This window comes from Eupeodes corollae, chromosome 1 (assembly GCF_945859685.1).
Source record: "Eupeodes corollae chromosome 1, idEupCoro1.1, whole genome shotgun sequence".
Classification (NCBI taxonomy): domain Eukaryota; kingdom Metazoa; phylum Arthropoda; class Insecta; order Diptera; family Syrphidae; genus Eupeodes; species Eupeodes corollae.
In genome coordinates, this window is record NC_079147.1 from 158103601 (window position 1) to 158126140 (window position 22540).

Here is a 22540-nt window from a genome sequence, read left to right on the forward strand (position 1 = left end):
GCGATTAACTCGTTCGCTAGCGTTAGCTTGGGGGGCGTACGATGCTGTTTTGATGTGCCGTATGCCTAAAGATTCTAAGTATTTTGTGAAGGATGCGCTAGTAAACTGTTTTCCGTTGTCAGTCATTAAGGACTCCGGTACTCCGAACAAACAAAATATGTTTTCATGTAAGAATTGGATTGCAACTTCCGAAGTTGCGTTTCGCAAAGCTTTTACGGTGACAAATTTAGTCAATTGGTCTAGAGCAATAATGATATACGTGTTACCTTTTTTGGAACGTGGATATGGACCAAGAAAGTCCACATAAAGATGTTGGAAAGGGTAGTCGACGGTAAACGCTTTTCCCATTTGCTCTCGCAAAATTCGATTAGATGATTTTGATGTTTTACATGTTTCACAACTGTTTAAAAATGTCTTGACTTGAGAGGCCATATTTGGCCAAAAGAACCTTTGTCTGAGACGGTATAAAGTTTTAGCTATTCCCCCATGTGCTGCTTTAGCAGGCTGATGAGCTAGAGAAATGAGATGATCTGTTAGCAACGACGGTACCCACAACTTCCATGTTTGGTCATCTTCAAGTGGATTACCTGTACTATGGTTAACCTTCTTGTAAACGAAACCGTCCGAAACAAGAAGATCAGGTAGCTGGTGTTTTTGTTTTTCGATGCCATCAATTATCTTCAGATATTCGTCCGATTTGAAAGCGGAATCTGTAAGATCTATGTGAAGGACATCAGAAGGGTCGATTGAAAGAGCTTCCAGGCTCACTGCATCTGATGAATGAACCCTAGAGAGAGCATCAGGCACCACATGCAGTGAACCTTTTCGATGCTCGATTTCAAAGTCATATCCTTGAAGTTTTAAGGACCATCGAGCTAACCTACCACTCAGATTTTGCTGTCCCATCAGCCATTTCAGGCTTGCATGGTCTGTAATGATTTTAAATTTGTAACCTTCAATATACTGTCGAAATTTGGCCACCCCCATCACTGCTGCTAAACATTCTCTTTCAGTCACGCTGTAGTTCCTTTGTGCGCCATTCAACTTGTGTGAGTAAAAGTATATTGGGCGTTCTACTCCATTCTCGTCTAGCTGACATAACACACATCCGATTCCTGAATCTGATGCGTCACAAAGTATAACGAACGGCTTAGAGAAATCTGGATAAACAAGCACAGGAGATGTCGTAAGCATGTCCTTTAAAATTTCAAAAGCCTTAACAGCGTCATCGCCAAATTCAAATTTTACCCCCTTTTTCAAGGTATTCGTTATTGGTGTAGCCAGGGTAGCAAAATCTCGAATAAATCTCCTATACCATCCTGACATACCCAAAAACCTGCGGACTTGACGAGGTGTGGTTGGAACTGGAAAATCTCGAATTGCTGCTACCTTATCTTTATCCGTTTTTAAACATCCGTTACTAACAACATATCCTAAAAACTTCAATTCTTTGTAGCAAAATTTCGATTTTTCGACATTTATCGTAAGATTAGCTACGCTTAACCTACTAGCAAGTTGCATTAGGATTTTGATATGTTCGTCGAAAGTACGTGAGATAACTAAAAGATCGTCTACATATGGAAAGACGTTTAGCTTAAGCTCAGGTGTCATCACCTTGTCCATAAGCCGACACATTCGTTGGACACCACCACTTAGACCAGGAGGCATTACTACGAATTCTAACAAGGGCTTTCCAGGTACCGTGAAGGCTGTTTTTTCCCTTGATGACTTTTCTAGTGGGATTTGTAAGAACGCATCTTTGAGATCAATGCTCGAAATAAAGACCGCATCTTCAACCCTCGATAAAAGACCCTCAATCGGATGAAGCGGATAGGCGTCATTCTTAGAAACAGCATTTACCTTTCTGTAGTCCAGGCATAAGCGATTTTTCCCGGGCTTACGCACTAATACTACAGGAGAGCTCCATGCACTATTGCTCTCTTGAATGATACCCATCTTCATCATACGATCCAGTTCTGCAAACATTAGTTCTTGGATAGCGGGAGAAACGGGATAATGCCGCTGCTTTATGGGCTTGGCATCCCCGGTGTCGATGTAGTGCTTCTCTAAGGTGGTACGACCTAGACCATGTATGGCAAATGACGGAAACATTTTAATTACTGATTGAAGTCTTCTCGACTGTTCTATTGTCAACTCGTGTGGTTCAAAACAATTATGATATGTTTCTTTGTCTGGTCTGTCCGGTACTATCTCAGAAATAATTTGTGGTGCTAAGCTAAATGCTAACCAAAAATTTATACCTAAATACAATGGTTGCTTCAATGATGGAACTACGAAGACTTCAATATCTTTACTAAGACCTTTATAAGTTATTGATGTTGTAAACTTTCCTTCAACAGCTTGATTTTTTCCATCCGCTGTTTTAACTTTAGATGTAAAGTCTTCGCACGGAACGCCCCATTTCTTCAGCAAATCTTGCCCACCTTGTCCTAAACAACTAATACTAGCGCCACTGTCAAGCAACCCCAACATAGTCTCTCCACAAATGGTCACCTCAGCATAAGGGCGGAGATCTCCATTTGTACAAAGAGTGGTTGCTTCTACAGCCTTATGGATTATCTTTTTGGATCTGGCTTTTTTTCTGATTCTGTGGATGTTTTTAGAAAGTGGTGTAGACTTAGGGCCAAAGATTCTTTCCCTAGCTGCATCATACTCTAAAAGACGTTGGTGTAAAGATTTTCTAGGTGGATATTCTTTTTTTTCTGATTTTGTTTCAATTTCTTTGGGTTCCATTCCAATTGTTCTTTTTACAATTTGAATTGCCTGCTCTTTATTTGGATTCAAATTGTTTTCTATTTTCGATTCTGTTATTATTTCATTTCCCGATTTTTGTTCTGAGAGCAATAAGTTTCGGGAACCCGATTGCTCTTTCGCATGTTTCCCGGACATTTGGGATTCGTGCAATGTGGAGAGGTTGTATCTTCCTTCCCACATCTATAACAAAACAGCGACCTTTGGTCCACTGGGCATTCTACATAACCGTGACCAACAACCTTACAATTCCAACATTTGTATAAACCTGAATCTTTTTTCAATTGTATTTCTTCAATTTGGCCATCTGGCTCTAACGAGGGACTAATTGTATCAAAGTCAACTTCGTTGACATATTTGCGAAACTGTGAAACTGGCTGAGTCTTATTTCTTAAAGCATCTTGGTCGTAGATATATTTCTCAATTTTTCTACATACGTAGACCATTTCCTGCAAGTGGTGTGTTTGGTAGGTTAAAAGTAATTCGCCCATCCTCCTACGCACATTTTGCTTAATAAGACTTATTAATTCAAAGTCTGGTTTTGGAACAGGAAGTCTTGAGTTTAATCTTTGCAAATCTACATAAAAGTCATCAAATTTCTCACTTGGTCCTTGACGTCTATCGTATAATTTTTTTGACAATTCTGCATCTGTTTCCAGAGTGCGAAACTGGTCAATAAGAGCTACTCTCAAAGTACACCAATCAGCAGAAGGGTGTGATTTGCTGTACAACCAATACCAACTTTCAGCGAAGCCACTAACAAAATGGTGAAAATTGAGATAAATATCGTGCCAAGTTGCCCCATAACATTCTTTAAGACGCTCTAACCTGAACAGGAACTCATCTATGGCCATATTAGTGCTATTAAACTTGAGACCCCATCTATCACATTTAAAGAATTTAGAACTTGAATTAGAAGATCTACCTGACACGTTTGCATTAGCTTGGGAAGGTGGGATTGCCCCTGAAGCAATAATGGACGGATCGCTGAGCCTTAAGTTATGAAGTTGAGCTAAGAATTCGTTAGCTGTAGCATTCGGTGATTGATGCGAATCTAAAGCAGAAGTCTGATGTTGTTGTTGTGAGTCTCGTTGTATAGGAGGATTAACTGAGACTGATTTTGGGAGAGCATCACTGCTTTTATGCAAGTCATATTCAGTGGGAGACACTGCTGCTGCAGTTTCTGAAACCGCAACAGTCAGTTCTTGACGGATTTGAGCGGCCAGCTCTTGTCTTATCAAAGCAGTCCTCCTCTCCAATTCTTGTTGCATATATACCATGTCTTCAGCTCTACCTAATCCTACTGTAGCAGAAACAATTCCCTGGACATAATTTGAAAATTCTCGTTCACCAATGTCCTCTGAAGCTTCTGTTTGATTGTGTGTGGATGTTTGATTATTAGGTGGAACTTTTGGGATAGCGCCAGTTGGATTTTGATTCCCTATGTTTAAACTTGGTGCGTCAGATAAATTGGAGGCACTTGAAGCCCTCCCCGCATTTGAAGTATCATTTGTCATGTTGATCGACCGATCATTGATACTGAAATTATTGTTTCGATTCCGGCCATAAAAGGTCCCTTTCCTAGGAGGAAGACCCCTTCTCGACATGGTGAAAAATATTTAACACTCCGAAAGAAAAGAAAATATATATATAGCTCAAGCGTCAGAATTTTGACATTGAGCAATTGTAAAAAATGTTTCCAACAAAACTTAAGGTCTCAACTCAAAATTGGTTTCAAAAACAAATCAGGACTTTAATCCAGAAATATTGAAACCCAAAATAAAAAAAAAATAGCTGAATTAATCGTAAAAGGAAAACATTAAGATTTTATAAGAACTGTATCGAGGTTTAAACTTTAGAAATGAGTAATCCTAGTTCAGTCAAATCACGATCAAAATTGCAATGGACTCGAAAAGTTAATCAAAAAAAAAAATACTATAAGATAAATAAAAGTAAAACCTTTCCAACTAAAGATATTTAATATTTATACACAAAATATCTTCAACTTTATTAAGTTAAAAAAAAATCTAAATGCTTGTTTTTGTTCACTATTCATTGTGTAGGTGGATATAACTCTGTTTTTAGGATACACCCGAGGCTAAACGACGAAGTTAACTTTGTTTAACTCACTCACATTAAGAAACAATGTCTTCGAATATTTTTACTGAGCATGCGTTGACGATTTCAGAAAATTAGTGCTTATAGGGCTACAAAAGAAATGTAATTCAACATTTCCTTTGTTTCGTTAAAACTATAGATTTAAAAAAAGAAGAAATTTAAATAAATCAAAAATAGAGTTGGAAAAGTTGTTTAACTTCTGCAGCGAACTAGTCAGGCTCTTAGCCACGCTATCGGTCAAAAGATCAAACAACAATTCATCAAAAAAAACTGAAACTAAAATAAACCAAATACTGAGCGGATATGAAGGTAAAAATGCTTAAGTCTGCAAAAAGATAAAGGTCCGAAGCAACAGACTAGATGAGGATATCACCCATCTACTGGACATCTTTTCCAATATTAATTTGAGAGCAAATTATATTGATTTTTATTGCCGAGATAATTTCATAATCACTATCTTTTCTTTGACAAGTATTAAACGTATACCAGCTGCAGACTAATTGAGGATTTCACCCAATTACTGGTCCAGTTCTCGAAAATCTTGTCAGGCAATATGACTAAAGAAAAATAACTAAAATTTTATTATAAAATTAATGAATGCACTAAAAATCTTGCTCGCACAAACGCAACGCTAAATTCAAGACAGTAAAAGTTTTTTCTTTAAAAACAAACTAAAGGATGCTAAATAAATCGGGCCCCACGTTGGGCGCCACCTGTAACGTACCTCGAGCTGACATCGAGTAAGGGATGAAATACAAAAATCTCAACCCTCTAAACCATACACTCCGTACACTACCAGTAAGTCTTAGCGCTTACAGGAACTCCAAAACTGTCCTGGCAGCAAAGTGTATGGGTGCCCAATTTCCTTACCGCGGCATGCTTGCATGGCCAAAGGTTAGCTCGTCGGGTTGTCGGGGTTCTTTTGGTTTGGAAATTGGACGGCCGTTACGTTTTTTTTTTCATGCCGTTTAAAAATTCGTACTATAATATTCGCGGAGCTGACTTGTCCTTTTTCTTGAATTAATGTTTTATGTCCCCGCGGCATGCTTGCATGGCCAAAGGTTAGCTCGTCGGGTTGTCGGGGTTCTTTTGGTTTGGAAATTGGACGGCCGTTACGTTTTTTTTTCATGCCGTTTAAAAATTCGTACTATAATATTCGCGGAGCTGACTTGTCCTTTTTCTTGAATTAATGTTTTATGTTCTGCCCTCAGAGGATTATCCCACCCTTTTATCATACAATCTCACTCTATGAGCAAGACCATGCGACCAACCTGGTTACCAAGACCTCAACTATTTTGGTAACCCCAAACGATTATGAAAACATAATTTTATGTTCCCATTTTGTCGTATGCCTTCGTTATCGCTTAGCCCTTATTATCAGAGCTACATCCACCTAAAAGTTACAAAATATCTAAACCATAATCATGGTTTTCAAAACTAAATTAAAAATTCGACAAAAATAAAATTACAGAAAAAAAATCATCACATCGATTTTTAATGTAAAAGAAAAGGAGTGAAAGAAATTAGGCAAACCCATTTGTCTCAAAAAGAAATATCTCAATTCCAAAAAAAACGTTTTTAAATTTCGAAAAACAATAACAATTAACATTTTATTCCAAATCACTTAATTTAGAAAGGACAATACCAAAATTATAATTGGATATTTAGCCTAATGAAATTTAAAATCTTTTATCTTTTATCCCAATTATAAATAAAAAATATTAAAAAGAGACTAAAATACTAATTATGTAAAAACAAAAAAAAACTTAAATTTTTCCAATTTAGTTTAGTTACAATTAATTTTAAGATTTTTCAAATATTGTCACTAAGTTTTATTAAATTTAATTTATTGTCTATGTTCTCTTTTTCGTTCAAATAAAGTATTGAGTTAAAGATCACTTACCGCATTATATTGCATATTTTTCTGGGTTACCCCATTTGGTGTACTTTTACTCCACTTATAATTGCTCCATTCCTCCTGATGTTGTGCACAGCATCGCAGGATGGTTTTTGTTGTTGCAGAACACTTTTGTATGCAGCTAGACTTTAAAGGTTTATAAAAATAAAAAAAAACTTGATTTGAACGAATTTGATTTTACATGACGTTATGAAAAAAAAAGAATCTTTTCTTTTTGGTTTGTCAGGTATACTAATGTATACTGATCTTTTCTTTTAAATTTTATGATCTTTTTTTTCACAAGAAGGAATGAATGGAAGTCGGTACTTAGCTTTTAATTAAAATTAATATGTTGACTATTGAAGGTAAGTTAAATTGGTGCGATTGGATATATGTATGTATGTATGTGGAATTGAAGATGTTGGTTTTAGGAATCCTGGACGAAACTGGATGATTCTGATGATTGTATATATGTTGTATTTGGATGATGCATGCATGTTCGTTTCAGCTTATTGCTTCTGAGTGAATGGATTGTTCTATGGTGTTCTCAATGTGTATATGAATATTTGAACGATGAGCGTATGTATATAGAGAAGTTCTGAAGGTTCGAAAAAAATTGTTCCAAGAATTGGTTCAGATAAAATGTCAAGGTGGAACTTTTTTTTTTTGGGAGGTGTTTTTTTCTGTGAGCCAATTTTTGTTTCCCTTTTTTTTTATAGCGCTTAGAGGAGAATTGTGCTTGAGCCTTATGTCTCGCAGCACGGTATCGTGTAGTGTGGTGTGCCAAGAAAAAGACAACCTTGACCAAGTGATTAACTATTTTAACCAGAACCAGAACAATACGCTAAATTTATAGGTGTCTAATTAAATAGTATTTAATCGATTTGTGGTTTTCCACTGGAGCACCTGGTTGAAGAAAAAAAACAACACGGAATAGGTATAAGGGAAAATTCTTTCTCGCGCACTTATATTTTCTTAACACCGATATCTCACCTTCTGTTTTATGTTTTATTTTATTTTGCACTATATATCGCATATGTATCTTATTTGATTAAAGACTTTTTACAATAACTTGTAAAATTTGTATATTGCCGAAAAACAAAATTTTTTGTACAGGCTCACAATCTTATATCTTTAATACTTTTTATAAATCTAGAAAAAACACCAAAAAGAACAATTTTCGGGTTGAGCACTGGTATTTATACCCTCAACCTACCCTGATTCTTCCACACATACATTCAACCAAAATAAATATGGACGTACATTTTCAGTTTCCGATTTACATTTTTCTTTATGAATTTTAACCAAAAAAATCCAAATTCCATACCAAAATTCATTAAATTTTTTTTCTTAAATAAGTGTTAGGTTTCCAAAATATTTTAGTTAAAATATTTTGATTAAAAGAAAATGTACAGGCTTTATGTTGAATGTAGGTGTAAGTTTTTTCCAGTCATGTGATTTCGGACTTCCAAACTTCGGCTAATTTGGCCTTGAAATTGTTTTGATGTTTTTCAACTGTTTTTGTATTCGCTTTTTCAATTTGCTTTCACAAACATTTCAATTTATGAATGGCAAAAATTTAGGGTGTCCCGTAGTACAAAGGGTTGAGACTCCGGTCCCACACCACTTGTACCCGGTTCGATCCCTAGTGCGCACACCAATAATTTTAGTTTTGTTTATAAAACTTTTTATATTATTATTTTTCATTTTTATTTTTTTAAACTTTTATTTAATTATTACTGTTTTTTTTTCTTAATCAAATTTTGAAAATCAACATTATTTATTAAAACTACATAATAAATATTAGATATATAAATTTAGCATTCGAAACAAGCAATAATAATATTTAAGCCGCCTGCGAATATGCAACCATTTTAACGTTAAATTTATGATGTAATAAAAATCTAATCTTTCACAGCTTCTCAAACTTTTGACCTACTATTCTAAAAAAAATAAACTAACAGATCGAGTTCGCTCCTCGACTCTTTCGTTATGAGAAAAGGATGCAGTTCTTTGTTCTGACACAATCTTCCTGATATGGTCTAGCTGATAGTTGAGACCACAGGTTTCCTACAGACTTTTATCCCTTTTAGATGCGTTTTAAGCGAGATATTCGCATTTAAAGTTTGGACATGGATTTTTGCCCATAACTTGTTGTAGAGTTGGTCTTATTCAAAGATAGGCACACCAATGGAAAGGGAATGATTCCTAGATCACAATCCTGAAATTTCAACCATCTAGGTGGTCTAGATCAAGAAATATTTGAATTCGAAAAATGTCCTATAGGTGCCGGCTTTTATGCCTTTTAGACGCGTATTAAGCGAGATATTCACATTTAAAGTTTGAACATGGATTTTTGACCATAACTTGTTGTAGAGTTGGTCTTATTCAAAGATAGGCACACCAATGGAAAGGGAATGATTCCTAGATCACAAATCCGAGATATTCGCATTTAAAGTTTGAACATTTATTTTTGCCCATAAGTTGTTGTAGAGTTGGTCTAAAGCAAAGATAGGTAATTCAATGGAAAGGGATTGATTCCTAGATAACAATCCTGAAATTTCAGCCATCTAGGTGGTCTAGATCAAGAAATATTGGAGTTCAAAAATTGTCCTCTAGGTGCCGACTTTTATGCCTTTTAGACGCGTTTAAAGCGAGATATTCGCATTTAAAGTTTGAACATTTATTTTTGCCCATAAGTTGTCGTAGAGTTGGTCTAATTCAAAGATAGGTACTTCAATGGAAAGGGATTGATTCCTAGATCACAATCCTAAAATTTCAGCCATCTAGGTGGTCTAGATCAAGAAATATTGGAGTTCAAAAATTGGCCTCTAGGTGCCGACTTTTATGCCTTTTAGACGCGTATAAAGCGAGATATTCGCATTTAAAGTTTGAACATGGATTTTTGCCCATAACTTGTTGTAGAGTTGGTCTTATTCAAAGATAGGCACACCAATGAAAAGGGAATGATTCCTAGATCACAATCCTGAAATTTCAGTCCTCTAGGTGGTCTATATCGAGATACAATGGAGAGTAAAAATTTCCGACTTTTGACCCTTCGCATTTAAGGTTTGAACATGGATTTTTGCCGATAACGTTTTGTAAAATTGATCTTATTCAAAGATAGGCACAGCAATGGAAAGGAAATGATTCCTAGATTACAATACTAGGTGGTCTAGATCGAGATATAATGGAGATCAAAAATTGCTGACTTTTGCCCCTCTGGGACGCATAATAAGCGAGATATTTGCATATTAAGTTTGAACATGGATTTTTGCCCATAACTTGTTGTAGAGTTGGTCTTATTCAAAGATAGGCACATCAATGGAAAGGAAATGATTCCTAGATCACAATCCTGAAATCCTAAGTGGTCTAAATCGAGAGATAATGGAGTTCAAAAATGTCCCTCTAGGTCCCGACTTTTGACCTTGTAGGACGCGTTTTAAGCGAGAATTTCGCATTAGCTTGTATTAATATTAAAAAGCCTTAATTTTTCTTAGCTGTACTTTTTTGTTTTTCGCAATAATTTTGTTCCATTTAAAATTGAAAGAAATGTTTATTATTATATAACCTCATGAATTATATGGATGCACTTTTCTCAACATTTAAATAAGATTTATTTATAACTTAACACAATATTTACAACTACGAAAATTGTTCACATTGCCTACACTTGTTGAATATATCAACAGAAAACTGTTATGTTTATTAAACACTTTTGTTAAAAAAATTTAATGAGAAATAAAATTACTTACTCCTTTAAAGAAATTATTTTCAAATACCGTCAACATCAGAAATTCACTACTGAATCCGATCGCGAGGCAAGAAATAAAAATTTAAATAAATTAACTTCCAATCACTAATTTTATAATATTTTATTTCACTTTTTTACTACACAATGGAGGAAATAATGAAATCATCACTAAACAGACAGAATTCAAATTTTTAAATAAACCGCCCGCCAACGAACACAACCGAACTGAACCGAACCGAATACGAATACCCACCCGACCGAATGAGCTACACGATGAATGAAAATGAAAATGAAAATTAAAAGAAAACGAATTGCATTCTATTTTACATTTTACAGAAAATACTTTAAATAAAATCAAACCTTATAACTTTCTTAACATTTTGCTTGAATTTATTTGAACGCACACTAAAAGTAAACATATTAATTAATTATTTTATTTTCAATTTGAGACGATCGCAAACACGAAGCACAAGAATTTACAAACTAACTGTTGCCGTCAATCACCTGCACCACACAACAAAGATAAAGAAGATGAACTATGTAACTGAATGAAGCAATGAATGAATGAATGAATTATGGTGAACTAACACTCTGTTCAGCAACCTGAAAGAGTGGTTTGAGAGATCGAATCGAATCGTATCTGAATGAAAATTTCGATTCAGGTGTATGAACTCCAATTTTATATAATATACAAATATGCAAATATTTTATAATTTTACAAATTTATACGAAGCAGTGATTTTCATCTAAGGAACTTCGAAAAGCAATCAACAATTAATTCGGGGTTTTGAACAAACTAAGTTTGACATTTTCGGTTGATTTTTTTCATAAAGAGCTGTTTGAGTTGGAAATGTTAAAGCCATTTTTTAGCAATTTATTAGGGTTAAAAAAAGATGTTTTACCTAATTTTCAACGATTTTAACATCTTCTATGGCTTAACAATTTGATTAAGACATATTCTCTGATCCCTGTACAATTATTCCTATTAGAGCAGAGGATTGAATTGTCCAGTCAACAGTGGGGAATCCCAGTTAATAGGTCAGTTTAATTAGTGTATTGGAATTGTTTATTTTCACGAGCTGTTACTTTTTAGACAAGTTTGGTTTGTGGTTTTTTAATAAAAGTCAATTAGAAATTAAATAATTAGCAAAATAAAAAGAAATTGCGAAATAGTAATAACAAATTGCTAACTAACAATACGATCTTCCCAGTATTTCATTTTTTAATTATTTAAAAAATGGTTTTTTCCTTATTGACCGCAAAAATCGTAATAAAAAGGCAACATTTGTTGTTGTTTTTAAAATTATAATACTTTTTATTGAATACGTATGCATTTAGGTGCCCGGCCAGGATGCCAGGCGGGCAATGATTACCACAGTAGTCCTGTGCGTTTTTGGCAGGATGGTGATTAGCTAAGGTAGAGTTGGATCGCTGAATTGTTGTAACTCCTCAATAGTGCAACGTTCGGAAACCCAATTTAATCATAGTTTAGAGGTTCTTAATGTCAGTGGTGGTGTGAGCGTACTTGTACGAAAACCGTGCCGAAGAATGAAAGGCTGGGGGATAAACCAGCCATTAACGAGCTCTTTCGGATGCTTTCCGTCATATTTCTGCCTTACCCCGGCAAGCGGCTCTGCCAGGGCTGACCGTCTTTCCGTAATACTCGTGGGAACAAAATGAAAAATTCAAATCACAAAAAACAAGCAAAACAATAATACAACAAAAAAATCGTGCCATGACTGCCAATGCGGTCACATCTCCTGAAAAGGCTGTCGAGCCAAATCAGGTGTGTGAACGTGTTGTCAACCATGTGGTTGCTACTAGTGGCGAGAGTCCTTCTCCCTCTACTAGCCGCAACCTTTACTTGAAGGAATTACCTGTCAGTGGAACAGCTGTGACGCTCGGCTGTCCCAAGGGCGTCAATTCCACACTCCACCTCTTCCCCGCTCCTGCAAGGACGTCGCAAGCGACCCCAAGAAAGGACACCCCATCCGAAGAGACAAAATCTGTGACATGTGGAATTGACTCGAAGAGTGAGGACACACCCGGATTGGTATCGGTAGTGACTAAATCTGGAGGTGGACCCACATCTGTGTCACACGGAGATAGCTCTGGGCCGGCCAAAAAGGAGCCCAAGAAGCCACAGTCCAATCGAGACCAACGCAATACTGAAAGGATTCTAGCCGCATTCATGATCCGCATATACTGAAGCCTCTTCAGTGGAGGGAAGCGCTTCATTGGCAACGAAAATGGAAGTCGATGCAACACCAAAAGTGGAACCATCGACATCCACAGTCCCAAATAAGCCATCCGACGTGGAGGCTAAAACTACAGTCGACAGTAACTCCGACATGGAGACGAGGAAAACGCCGACAAAACAGTGGTGGAGGTTGATCTGACTAATAGTAGCAATGCTGCGATTAGTACAGATTAATCTTCATCACGCCATCATGGCCACAAACAACCTGATACTCCGACTGCATATGAACAAGGAAGACATCGTCTTAATACAGGAGCCGTGGGTCTCAAACTCCATCATCAGAGGTCTCACGACTCCTGGCTATAAAATATTGTATGCATCGCAGAAAGGTGAACCAAGGTCATGCATGTTAGTAAAAAATGACTTAAACATATTTTTACTCCCCAATTAAGGCGACAAGGACACCACCACCGCTGTCCTAACAACGGATAAAGCCACCTACTGGCTCATATCCTCCTACCTTGGCCACGACAGCCCAGTTCCAGGAAACACCTTGAGGAAGGCAATTGCGGACGCGCAATCGAAAAAAGTTGGGCTCCTAATTGGTTCAGACGCTAACGCCCATCACACGGTATGGGGTAGCTCTGATATAAATGAGAGATGTGAGTCTTTATTTGATTATTTACTAAGCACTAACCTATTCATAAGTAATATTGGTAATGAACCCACTTTTGAAACCAAGCATAGGAAAGAGGTACTTGATATTACACTTACCTCTGACTCGATCCACAATATGATTTTAAACTGGCATGTCTCAAAAGAGAATTTCTTCTCTGACCACAAATACATTCAGTTTGAGCTTAAAGATGTGGCAAATACATCTAGGGGCTTTTGAAATCACCGGAATACAAACTGGGAGCGATATGGGGAGGTACTAGCACAACTGCTTGACCACAACCTTCTTAAAAGCTCCTCCAGTAAAGATGAACTAGACCTTTCTGTAAATCATCTCACCAAAGCCTTAAATGAATCAATGAGATCTTCTTGCCCTGTAACCATTTTAAAGGGTAAAAAGAAACCTTATTGGTGGCATAAAGAACTAGAACCATTCAGAAAGAGCTGTCGCAAACTCTTCAACAGATCTAAGAACACTAGATCTCCTTATGACTGGGACTTATACAAACAAGCTCTAAAGCAATAAAAAGAGAATTAAGGAAGAGTAAAAGGTCTTCTTGGAGAAATTTTTGTGGTAACATAGAAAATACTTCAGAAGCCTTGAGACTCAGGAAAATTCTCTCAAAAAGTCCAACAATACCCAGTGCTTTAAAGACAGAAGCAGGCACGTGGACTATCACAGATGAAGAATCTCTTAATCTGTTATTAGACACCCACTTTCCAGGTAGTTCTAACATACTCAACGACTTAACATCAGAGTCTCAAGCTTCTACAAGCGATTTAGTTGATCTAATAACGCGGGAAAACTGCAATGGGCTATAGACACCTTTGATCCATATAAATCTCCAGGACCAGATGGAATCATTCCGGCCGAACTACAACAATGCTCAGACATGATTATTCCACCATTGGAAATCATTCTGACAAGCTGTGTAAGATTGAGATATATTCCCAAAGCCTGGAGAGGGGCAAAAGCAGTCTTCATTCCTAAAGCAAGGAAACCCTCCCACGTTAACCCTTAAGATCTACGACCTATCAGCCTTTTATCCTTCCTTCTTAAAACCTTGAAAAGATTGATTGAAATTTATAACTTAAAACCATGTCTCATTTCCACAGCATACTTACTCTAAGGGAAAATTAGTAGAATCAGCATTTCATTCGCTGGTACGTATTATTGAATATTCCCTCTAATCCAAAGAATATAACCTGGTACCGTTCCTAGATATTGAAGGAGCTTTCAACAACGTCAGTTACCAGGCGATCACAACAGAAATATATAAGCTGAAATTAGAGAAATCACTCATAGATCTTGTAAGTCTCATGCTCAAAAGCAGGACAATAATTTTTAACATGAGAAGTTTTACTACCACCAGATCGGTGAATCGGGGCACATCCCAAGGTGGGCTCCGACCTACTTACATCATTGGAAGCAGATGGTTTCAGGGTGATTGCCTATGCTGACGACGTTACAATATCAGTATCTGGAAAGCACCCCCAAGAAGATATAAAATTCCTCAGATTAGCCCACCCAAGATTAAATGAATACCATTAAGCTTTTTCGACCAAGCTTAACCTTCCGAAGGCAAGGCTTTTTTGCCTTAGTGAATTACATCTGCTGTTGTTCATCGTCCCATCAACTTTTATAAAAAAAAAACAGTAATGAAACTGAAAATCAATTATTATAATTTATTAAAGATCGAGTATTTACATTAGAAGAAACAGAGAAAGGTATTCTTTTGAGGTTTTATAAAACGTAGTGGGGTGATGGGTAACCCCACTTGGCATCGGAAGGTTAATATTTAGGCCTCTTTTTAAACAAAAAAGGCAAATATTGATGAAAGAGTCAAAAAGGCTATCAAATGATCACTTCGGTAATCAGACCGATACTCATTTATGGAGCTGTCGTATGGTGGACCGCACTGGACAAGATGGTAGATCTAAATAAGCTCATCAAAGTCCAGCGGTCAGCAGGTATGTGCATCACAGGAGCACTTCGCACAACACCAACCGCAGCACTGGAAGTGCTTTTAAACCTAACACCACTTGACATCTTCTCTAAAAAGGTGGCTGCCAACTCATGTGTAAGGCTTAGCGCCTTCTCTCAATGGACCAGTAACAATACTGGACATACTGCTATTCTAGACAGATCGCTTAGACTATACCACCCCAAAAATGGTGGTTCTCTTGGGAAGAAGAGAAACCCCTGGAAGACGATGCGGTACACTTCTATACTGACGGTTCAAAGACCGATCACGGAGTTGGAAGTTTTATCTTTTCAGAACAACTGAATCTCAGTCTATCCTATAGACTTTCCAATCAATGCAGTGTATTCCAGGCCGAAATAATGGCGATTAAAGAAGCACTATCCTGGCTCAAAAAAACGTTATTTCTTGCAAGGATATACGAATCTTCTCAGACAGCCAAGCCGCTCTTAAATCTCTCGCGTCTGTCTCCACAAACTCTCAAACAGTCAACGATTGTCGATCATCTCTGAATGAGATGACGGAACAATTTAATATTCACCTCATTTGGGTGCCGGGCCACAGAGACATTCCGGGCAATTGTAAAGCCGATGAGCTCGCCAAAAACGGAACACTTCTGCCTAATGTTAGACAAAAACATAACATAGGAACACCACTTGCTACATGCAAATATCTTCTCAAGCAATATGCTTTAGAAACAACAAATACTAGATGGTCACAAAGTACCACCTGCCTGGCAACCAAGCAAATATGGCCAAGAATTGACTTAAAACGGTCAAAAGGCTTGATATCACTAAGCAGACAAAGTATAAGCTCTACAATTGAAGTAATAACAGGACACTGCCTCATAGGTAGACATGCTCTGAGGCTAGGGGTCTACACAAATGACTTCTGTAGAAGCTGCATGGACGAGGAGGAAGAGGAAACAGTCCAACACCTTCTATGTACATGTCCAGCACTCTCCATTAGAAGGAATTACTTTCTCGGTAATCCCTTCTTCGATAATACCAGTGAACTGGCAAATATTGACACAAAACGTCTCTCTAACTTTAGTATAAATATAAAAGTACAAAATGGTTTGTTTAAATTCATTACTCTCCCATGAGTAACCTCATTAGTGGTATCACAATGGACCCTTGAGGTCTACGTGTGTCAATGATATCTGGACAGCCACTCTAACCTAACCTAACCTGTTGTAGAGTTGGTCTTATTCAAAGATAGGCACACCAATGGAAAGGGAATGATTCCTAGATCACAATCCTGAAATTTCAGCCATCTAGTTGGTCTAGATCAAGAAGTATTGGAGTTCAAAAATTGTCCATTAGGTGCCGACTTTTATCCCTTTAAGATGCGTTTTAAGCGAGATATTCGCATTTAAAGTTTGGACATGGATTTTTGCCCATAACTTGTTGTAGAGTTGGTCTTATTCAAAGATAGGCACACCAATGGAAAGGGAATGATTCCTAGATCACAATCCTGAAATTTCAGCCATCTAGGTGGTCTAGATCAAGAAATATTGGAGTTCAAAAATTGTCCATTAGGTGCCGACTTTGATACCTTTTAGATGCGTTTTATGCGAGATATTCGCATTTAAAGTTTGGACATGGATTTTTGCCCATAACTTGTTGTAGAGTGGGTCTTATTCAAAGATAGGCACACCAATGGAAAGGGAATGATTCCTAGATCACAATCCTGAAATTTCAGCCATCTAGGTGGTCTAGATCAAGAAATATTGGAGTTCAAAAATTGTCCATTAGGTGCCGACTTTGATACCTTTTAGATGCGTTTTAAGCGAGATATTCGCATTTAAAGTTTGGACATGGATTTTTGCCCATAACTTGTTGTAGAGTTGGTCTTATTCAAAGATAGGCACACCAATGGAAAGGGAATGATTCCTAGATCACAATCCTGAAATTTCAGCCATCTAGTTGGTCTAGATCAAGAAATATTGGAGTTCAAAAATTGTCCATTAGGTGCCGACTTTTATCCCTTTTAGATGCGTTTTAAGCGAGATATTCGCATTTAAAGTTTGGACATGGATTTTTGCCCATAACTTGTTGTAGAGTTGGTCTTATTCAAAGATAGGCACACCAATGGAAAGGGAATGATTCCTAGATCACAATCCTGAAATTTCAGCCATCTAGGTGGTCTAGATCAAGAAATATTGGAGTTCAAAAATTGTCCATTAGGTGCCGACTTTGATACCTTTTAGATGCGTTTTAAGCGAGATATTCGCATTTAAAGTTTGGACATGGATTTTTGCCCATAACTTGTTGTAGAGTTAGTCTTATTCAAAGATAGGCACACCAATGGAAAGGGAATGATTCCTAGATCACAATCCTAAAATTTCAGCCATCTAGGTGGTCTAGATCAAGAAATATTGGAGTTCAAAAATTGTCCATTAGGTGCCGACTTTGATACCTTTTAGATGCGTTTTAAGCGAGATATTCGCATTTAAAGTTTGGACATGAATTTTTGCCCATAACTTGTTGTAGAGTTGGTCTTATTCAAAGATAGGCACACCAATGGAAAGGGAATGATTCCTAGATCACAATCCTGAAATTTCAGCCATCTAGGTGGTCTAGATCAAGAAATATTGGAGTTCAAAAATTGTCCATTAGGTGCCGACTTTGATACCTTTTAGATGCGTTTTAAGCGAGATATTCGCATTTAAAGTTTGGACATGGATTTTCACCCATAACTTCTTGTAGAGTTGGTCTTTTTCAAAGATAGGCACACCAATGGAAAGGGAATGATTCCTAGATCACAATCCTGAAATTTCAGCCATCTAGGTGGCCTAGATCAAGAAATATTGGAGTTCAAAAATTGTCCATTAGGTGCCGACTTTGATACCTTTTAGATGCGTTTTAAGCGAGATATTCGCATTTAAAGTTTGGACATGGATTTTTGCCCATAACTTGTTGTAGAGTTGGTCTTATTCAAAGATAGGCACACCAATGGAAAGGGAATGATTCCTAGATCACAATCCTGAAATTTCAGCCATCTAGTTGGTCTAGATCAAGAAGTATTGGAGTTCAAAAATTGTCTATTAGGTGCCGACTTTTATCCCTTTTAGATGCGTTTTAAGCGAGATATTCGCATTTAAAGTTTGGACATGGATTTTTGCCCATAACTTGTTGTAGAGTTGGTCTTATTCAAAGATAGGCACACCAATGGAAAGGGAATGATTCCTAGATCACAATCCTGAAATTTCAGCCATCTAGGTGGTCTAGATCAAGAAATATTGGAGTTCAAAAATTGTCCATTAGGTGCCGACTTTGATACCTTTTAGATGCGTTTTAAGCGAGATATTCGCATTTAAAGTTTGGACATGGATTTTTGCCCATAACTTGTTGTAGAGTTGGTCTTATTCAAAGATAGGCACACCAATGGAAAGGGAATGATTCCTAGATCACAATCCTGAAATTTCAGCCATCTAGGTGGTCTAGATCAAGTCATATTTTAGTTCAAAAATTGTCCATTAGGTGCCGACTTTGATACCTTTCAGATGCGTTTTAAGCGAGATATTCGCATTTAAAGTTTGGACATGGATTTTTGCCCATAACTTGTTGTAGAGTTGGTCTTATTCAAAGATAGGCACACCAATGGAAAGGGAATGATTCCTAGATCACAATCCTGAAATTTCAGCCATCTAGGTGGTCTAGATCAAGAAATATTGGAGTTCAAAAATTGTCCATTAGGTGCCGACTTTTATGCCTTTTAGATGCGTTTTAAGCGAGATATTCGCATTTAAAGTTTGGACATGGATTTTTGCCCATAACTTGTTGTAGAGTTGGTCTTATTCAAAGATAGGCACACCAATGGAAAGGGAATGATTCCTAGATCACAATCCTGAAATTTCAGCCATCTAGTTGGTCTAGATCAAGAAGTATTGGAGTTCAAAAATTGTCCATTAGGTGCCGACTTTTATCCCTTTTAGATGCGTTTTAAGCGAGATATTCTCATTTAAAGTTTGGACATGGATTTTTACCCATAACTTGTTGTAGAGTAGGTCTTATTCAAAGATAGGCACACCAATGGAAAGGGAATGATTCCTTAATCACAATCCTGAAATTTCAGTCATCTAGGTGGTCTAGATCAAGAAATATTGGAGTTCAAAAATTGTCCATTAGGTGCCGACTTTGATACCTTTTAGATGCGTTTTAAGCGAGATATTCTCATTTAAAGTTTGGACATGGATTTTTACCCATAACTTGTTGTAGAGTAGGTCTTATTCAAAGATAGGCACACCAATGGAAAGGGAATGATTCCTTAATCACAATCCTGAAATTTCAGTCATCTAGGTGGTCTAGATCAAGAAATATTGGAGTTCAAAAATTGTCCATTAGGTGCCGACTTTGATACCTTTTAGATGCGTTTTAAGCGAGATATTCGCATTTAAAGTTTGGACATGGATTTTTGCCCATAACTTGTTGTAGAGTTGGTTTTATTCAAAGATAGGCACACCAATAGAAAGGGAATGATTCCTAGATCACAATCCTAAAATTTCAGCCATCTAGGTGGCCTAGATGAAGAAATATTGGAGTTCAAAAATTGTCCATTAGGTGCCGACTTTGATACCTTTTAGATGCGTTTTAAGCGAGATATTCGCATTTAAAGTTTGGACATGGATTTTTGCCCATAACTTGTTGTAGAGTTGGTTTTATTCAAAGATAGGCACACCAATAGAAAGGGAATGATTCCTAGATCACAATCCTGAAATTTCAGCCATCTAGGTGGTCTAGATCAAGAAATATTGGAGTATGTGGTCTAGATCAAGAAATATTGGAGTTCAAAAATTGTCCATTAGGTGCCGACTTTGATACCTTTTAGATGCGTTTTAAGCGAGATATTCTCATTTAAAGTTTGGACATGGATTTTTACCCATAACTTGTTGTAGAGTAGGTCTTATTCAAAGATAGGCACACCAATGGAAAGGGAATGATTCCTAAATAACAATCCTGAAATTTCAGCCATCTAGTTGGTCTAGATCAAGAAGTATTGGAGTTCAAAAATTGTCTATTAGGTGCCGACTTTTATCCCTTTTAGATGCGTTTTAAGCGAGATATTCGCATTTAAAGTTTGGACATGGATTTTTGCCCATAACTTGTTGTAGAGTTGGTCTTATTCAAAGATAGGCACACCAATGGAAAGGGAATGATTCCTAGATCACAATCCTGAAATTTCAGCCATCTAGGTGGTCTAGATCAAGAAATATTGGAGTTCAAAAATTGTCCATTAGGTGCCGACTTTGATACCTTTTAGATGCGTTTTAAGCGAGATATTCGCATTTAAAGTTTGGACATGGATTTTTGCCCATAACTTGTTGTAGAGTTGGTCTTATTCAAAGATAGGCACACCAATGGAAAGGGAATGATTCCTAGATCACAATCCTGAAATTTCAGCCATCTAGGTGGTCTAGATCAAGTCATATTTTAGTTCAAAAATTGTCCATTAGGTGCCGACTTTGATACCTTTCAGATGCGTTTTAAGCGAGATATTCGCATTTAAAGTTTGGACATGGATTTTTGCCCATAACTTGTTGTAGAGTTGGTCTTATTCAAAGATAGGCACACCAATGGAAAGGGAATGATTCCTAGATCACAATCCTGAAATTTCAGCCATCTAGGTGGTCTAGATCAAGAAATATTGGAGTTCAAAAATTGTCCATTAGGTGCCGACTTTTATGCCTTTTAGATGCGTTTTAAGCGAGATATTCGCATTTAAAGTTTGGACATGGATTTTTGCCCATAACTTGTTGTAGAGTTGGTCTTATTCAAAGATAGGCACACCAATGGAAAGGGAATGATTCCTAGATCACAATCCTGAAATTTCAGCCATCTAGTTGGTCTAGATCAAGAAGTATTGGAGTTCAAAAATTGTCCATTAGGTGCCGACTTTTATCCCTTTTAGATGCGTTTTAAGCGAGATATTCGCATTTAAAGTTTGGACATGGATTTTTGCCCATAACTTGTTGTAGAGTTGGTCTTATTCAAAGATAGGCACACCAATGGAAAGGGAATGATTCCTTGATCACAATCCTGAAATTTCAGCCATCTAGGTGGTCTAGATCAAGAAATATTGGAGTTCAAAAATTGTCCATTAGGTGCCGACTTTGATACCTTTTAGATGCGTTTTAAGCGAGATATTCGCATTTAAAGTTTGGACATGAATTTTTGCCCATAACTTGTTGTAGAGTTGGTCTTATTCAAAGATAGGCACACCAATGGAAAGGGAATGATTCCTAGATCACAATCCTGAAATTTCAGCCATCTAGGTGGTCTAGATCAAGTCATATTTTAGTTCAAAAATTGTCCATTAGGTGCCGACTTTGATACCTTTCAGATGCGTTTTAAGCGAGATATTCGCATTTAAAGTTAGGACATGGATTTTTGCCCATAACTTGTTGTAGAGTTGGTCTTATTCAAAGATAGGCACACCAATGGAAAGGGAATGATTCCTTGATCACAATCCTGAAATTTCAGCCATCTAGGTGGTCTAGATCAAGAAATATTGGAGTTCAAAAATTGTCCATTAGGTGCCGATTTTGATACCTTTTAGATGCGTTTTAAGCGAGATATTCGCATTTAAAGTTTGGACATGGATTTTTGCCCATAACTTGTTGAAGAGTTGGTCTTATTCAAAGATAGGCACACCAATGGAAAGGGAATGATTCCTAGATCACAATCCTGAAATTTCAGCCATCTAGGTGGTCTAGATCAAGTCATATTTTAGTTCAAAAATTGTCCATTAGGTGCCGACTTTGATACCTTTCAGATGCGTTTTAAGCGAGATATTCGCATTTAAAGTTTGGACATGGATTTTTGCCCATAACTTGTTGTAGAGTTGGTGTTATTCAAAGATAGGCACACCAATGGAAAGGGAATGATTCCTAGATCACAATCCTGAAATTTCAGCCATCTAGGTGGTCTAGATCAAGAAATATTGGAGTTCAAAAATTGTCCATTAGGTGCCGACTTTTATGCCTTTTAGATGCGTTTTAAGCGAGATATTCGCATTTAAAGTTTGGACATGGATTTTTGCCCATAACTTGTTGTAGAGTTGGTCTTATTCAAAGATAGGCACACCAATGGAAAGGGAATGATTCCTAGATCACAATCCTGAAATTTCAGCCATCTAGG

The 22540-nt window shown here is 37.0% G+C and overlaps 1 protein-coding gene across 1 annotated transcript in view; it reads right to left on the reverse strand.

Annotated features, from left to right (window-relative positions):
- Nucleotides 1-6743: 6743 nt before the first annotated feature.
- LOC129946218 (uncharacterized) overlaps nucleotides 6744-22540 on the reverse strand; it is a 63623-nt gene continuing 47826 nt past the window's right edge. The window contains exons 3-4 of the mRNA XM_056056329.1: nucleotides 6794-6934; nucleotides 6744-6752 (exon numbers count right to left, since the gene is read on the reverse strand). Of these exons, the coding sequence (XP_055912304.1) occupies nucleotides 6744-6752; nucleotides 6794-6934 (150 nt within the window). The remainder of the gene's footprint in view (nucleotides 6753-6793; nucleotides 6935-22540) is intronic.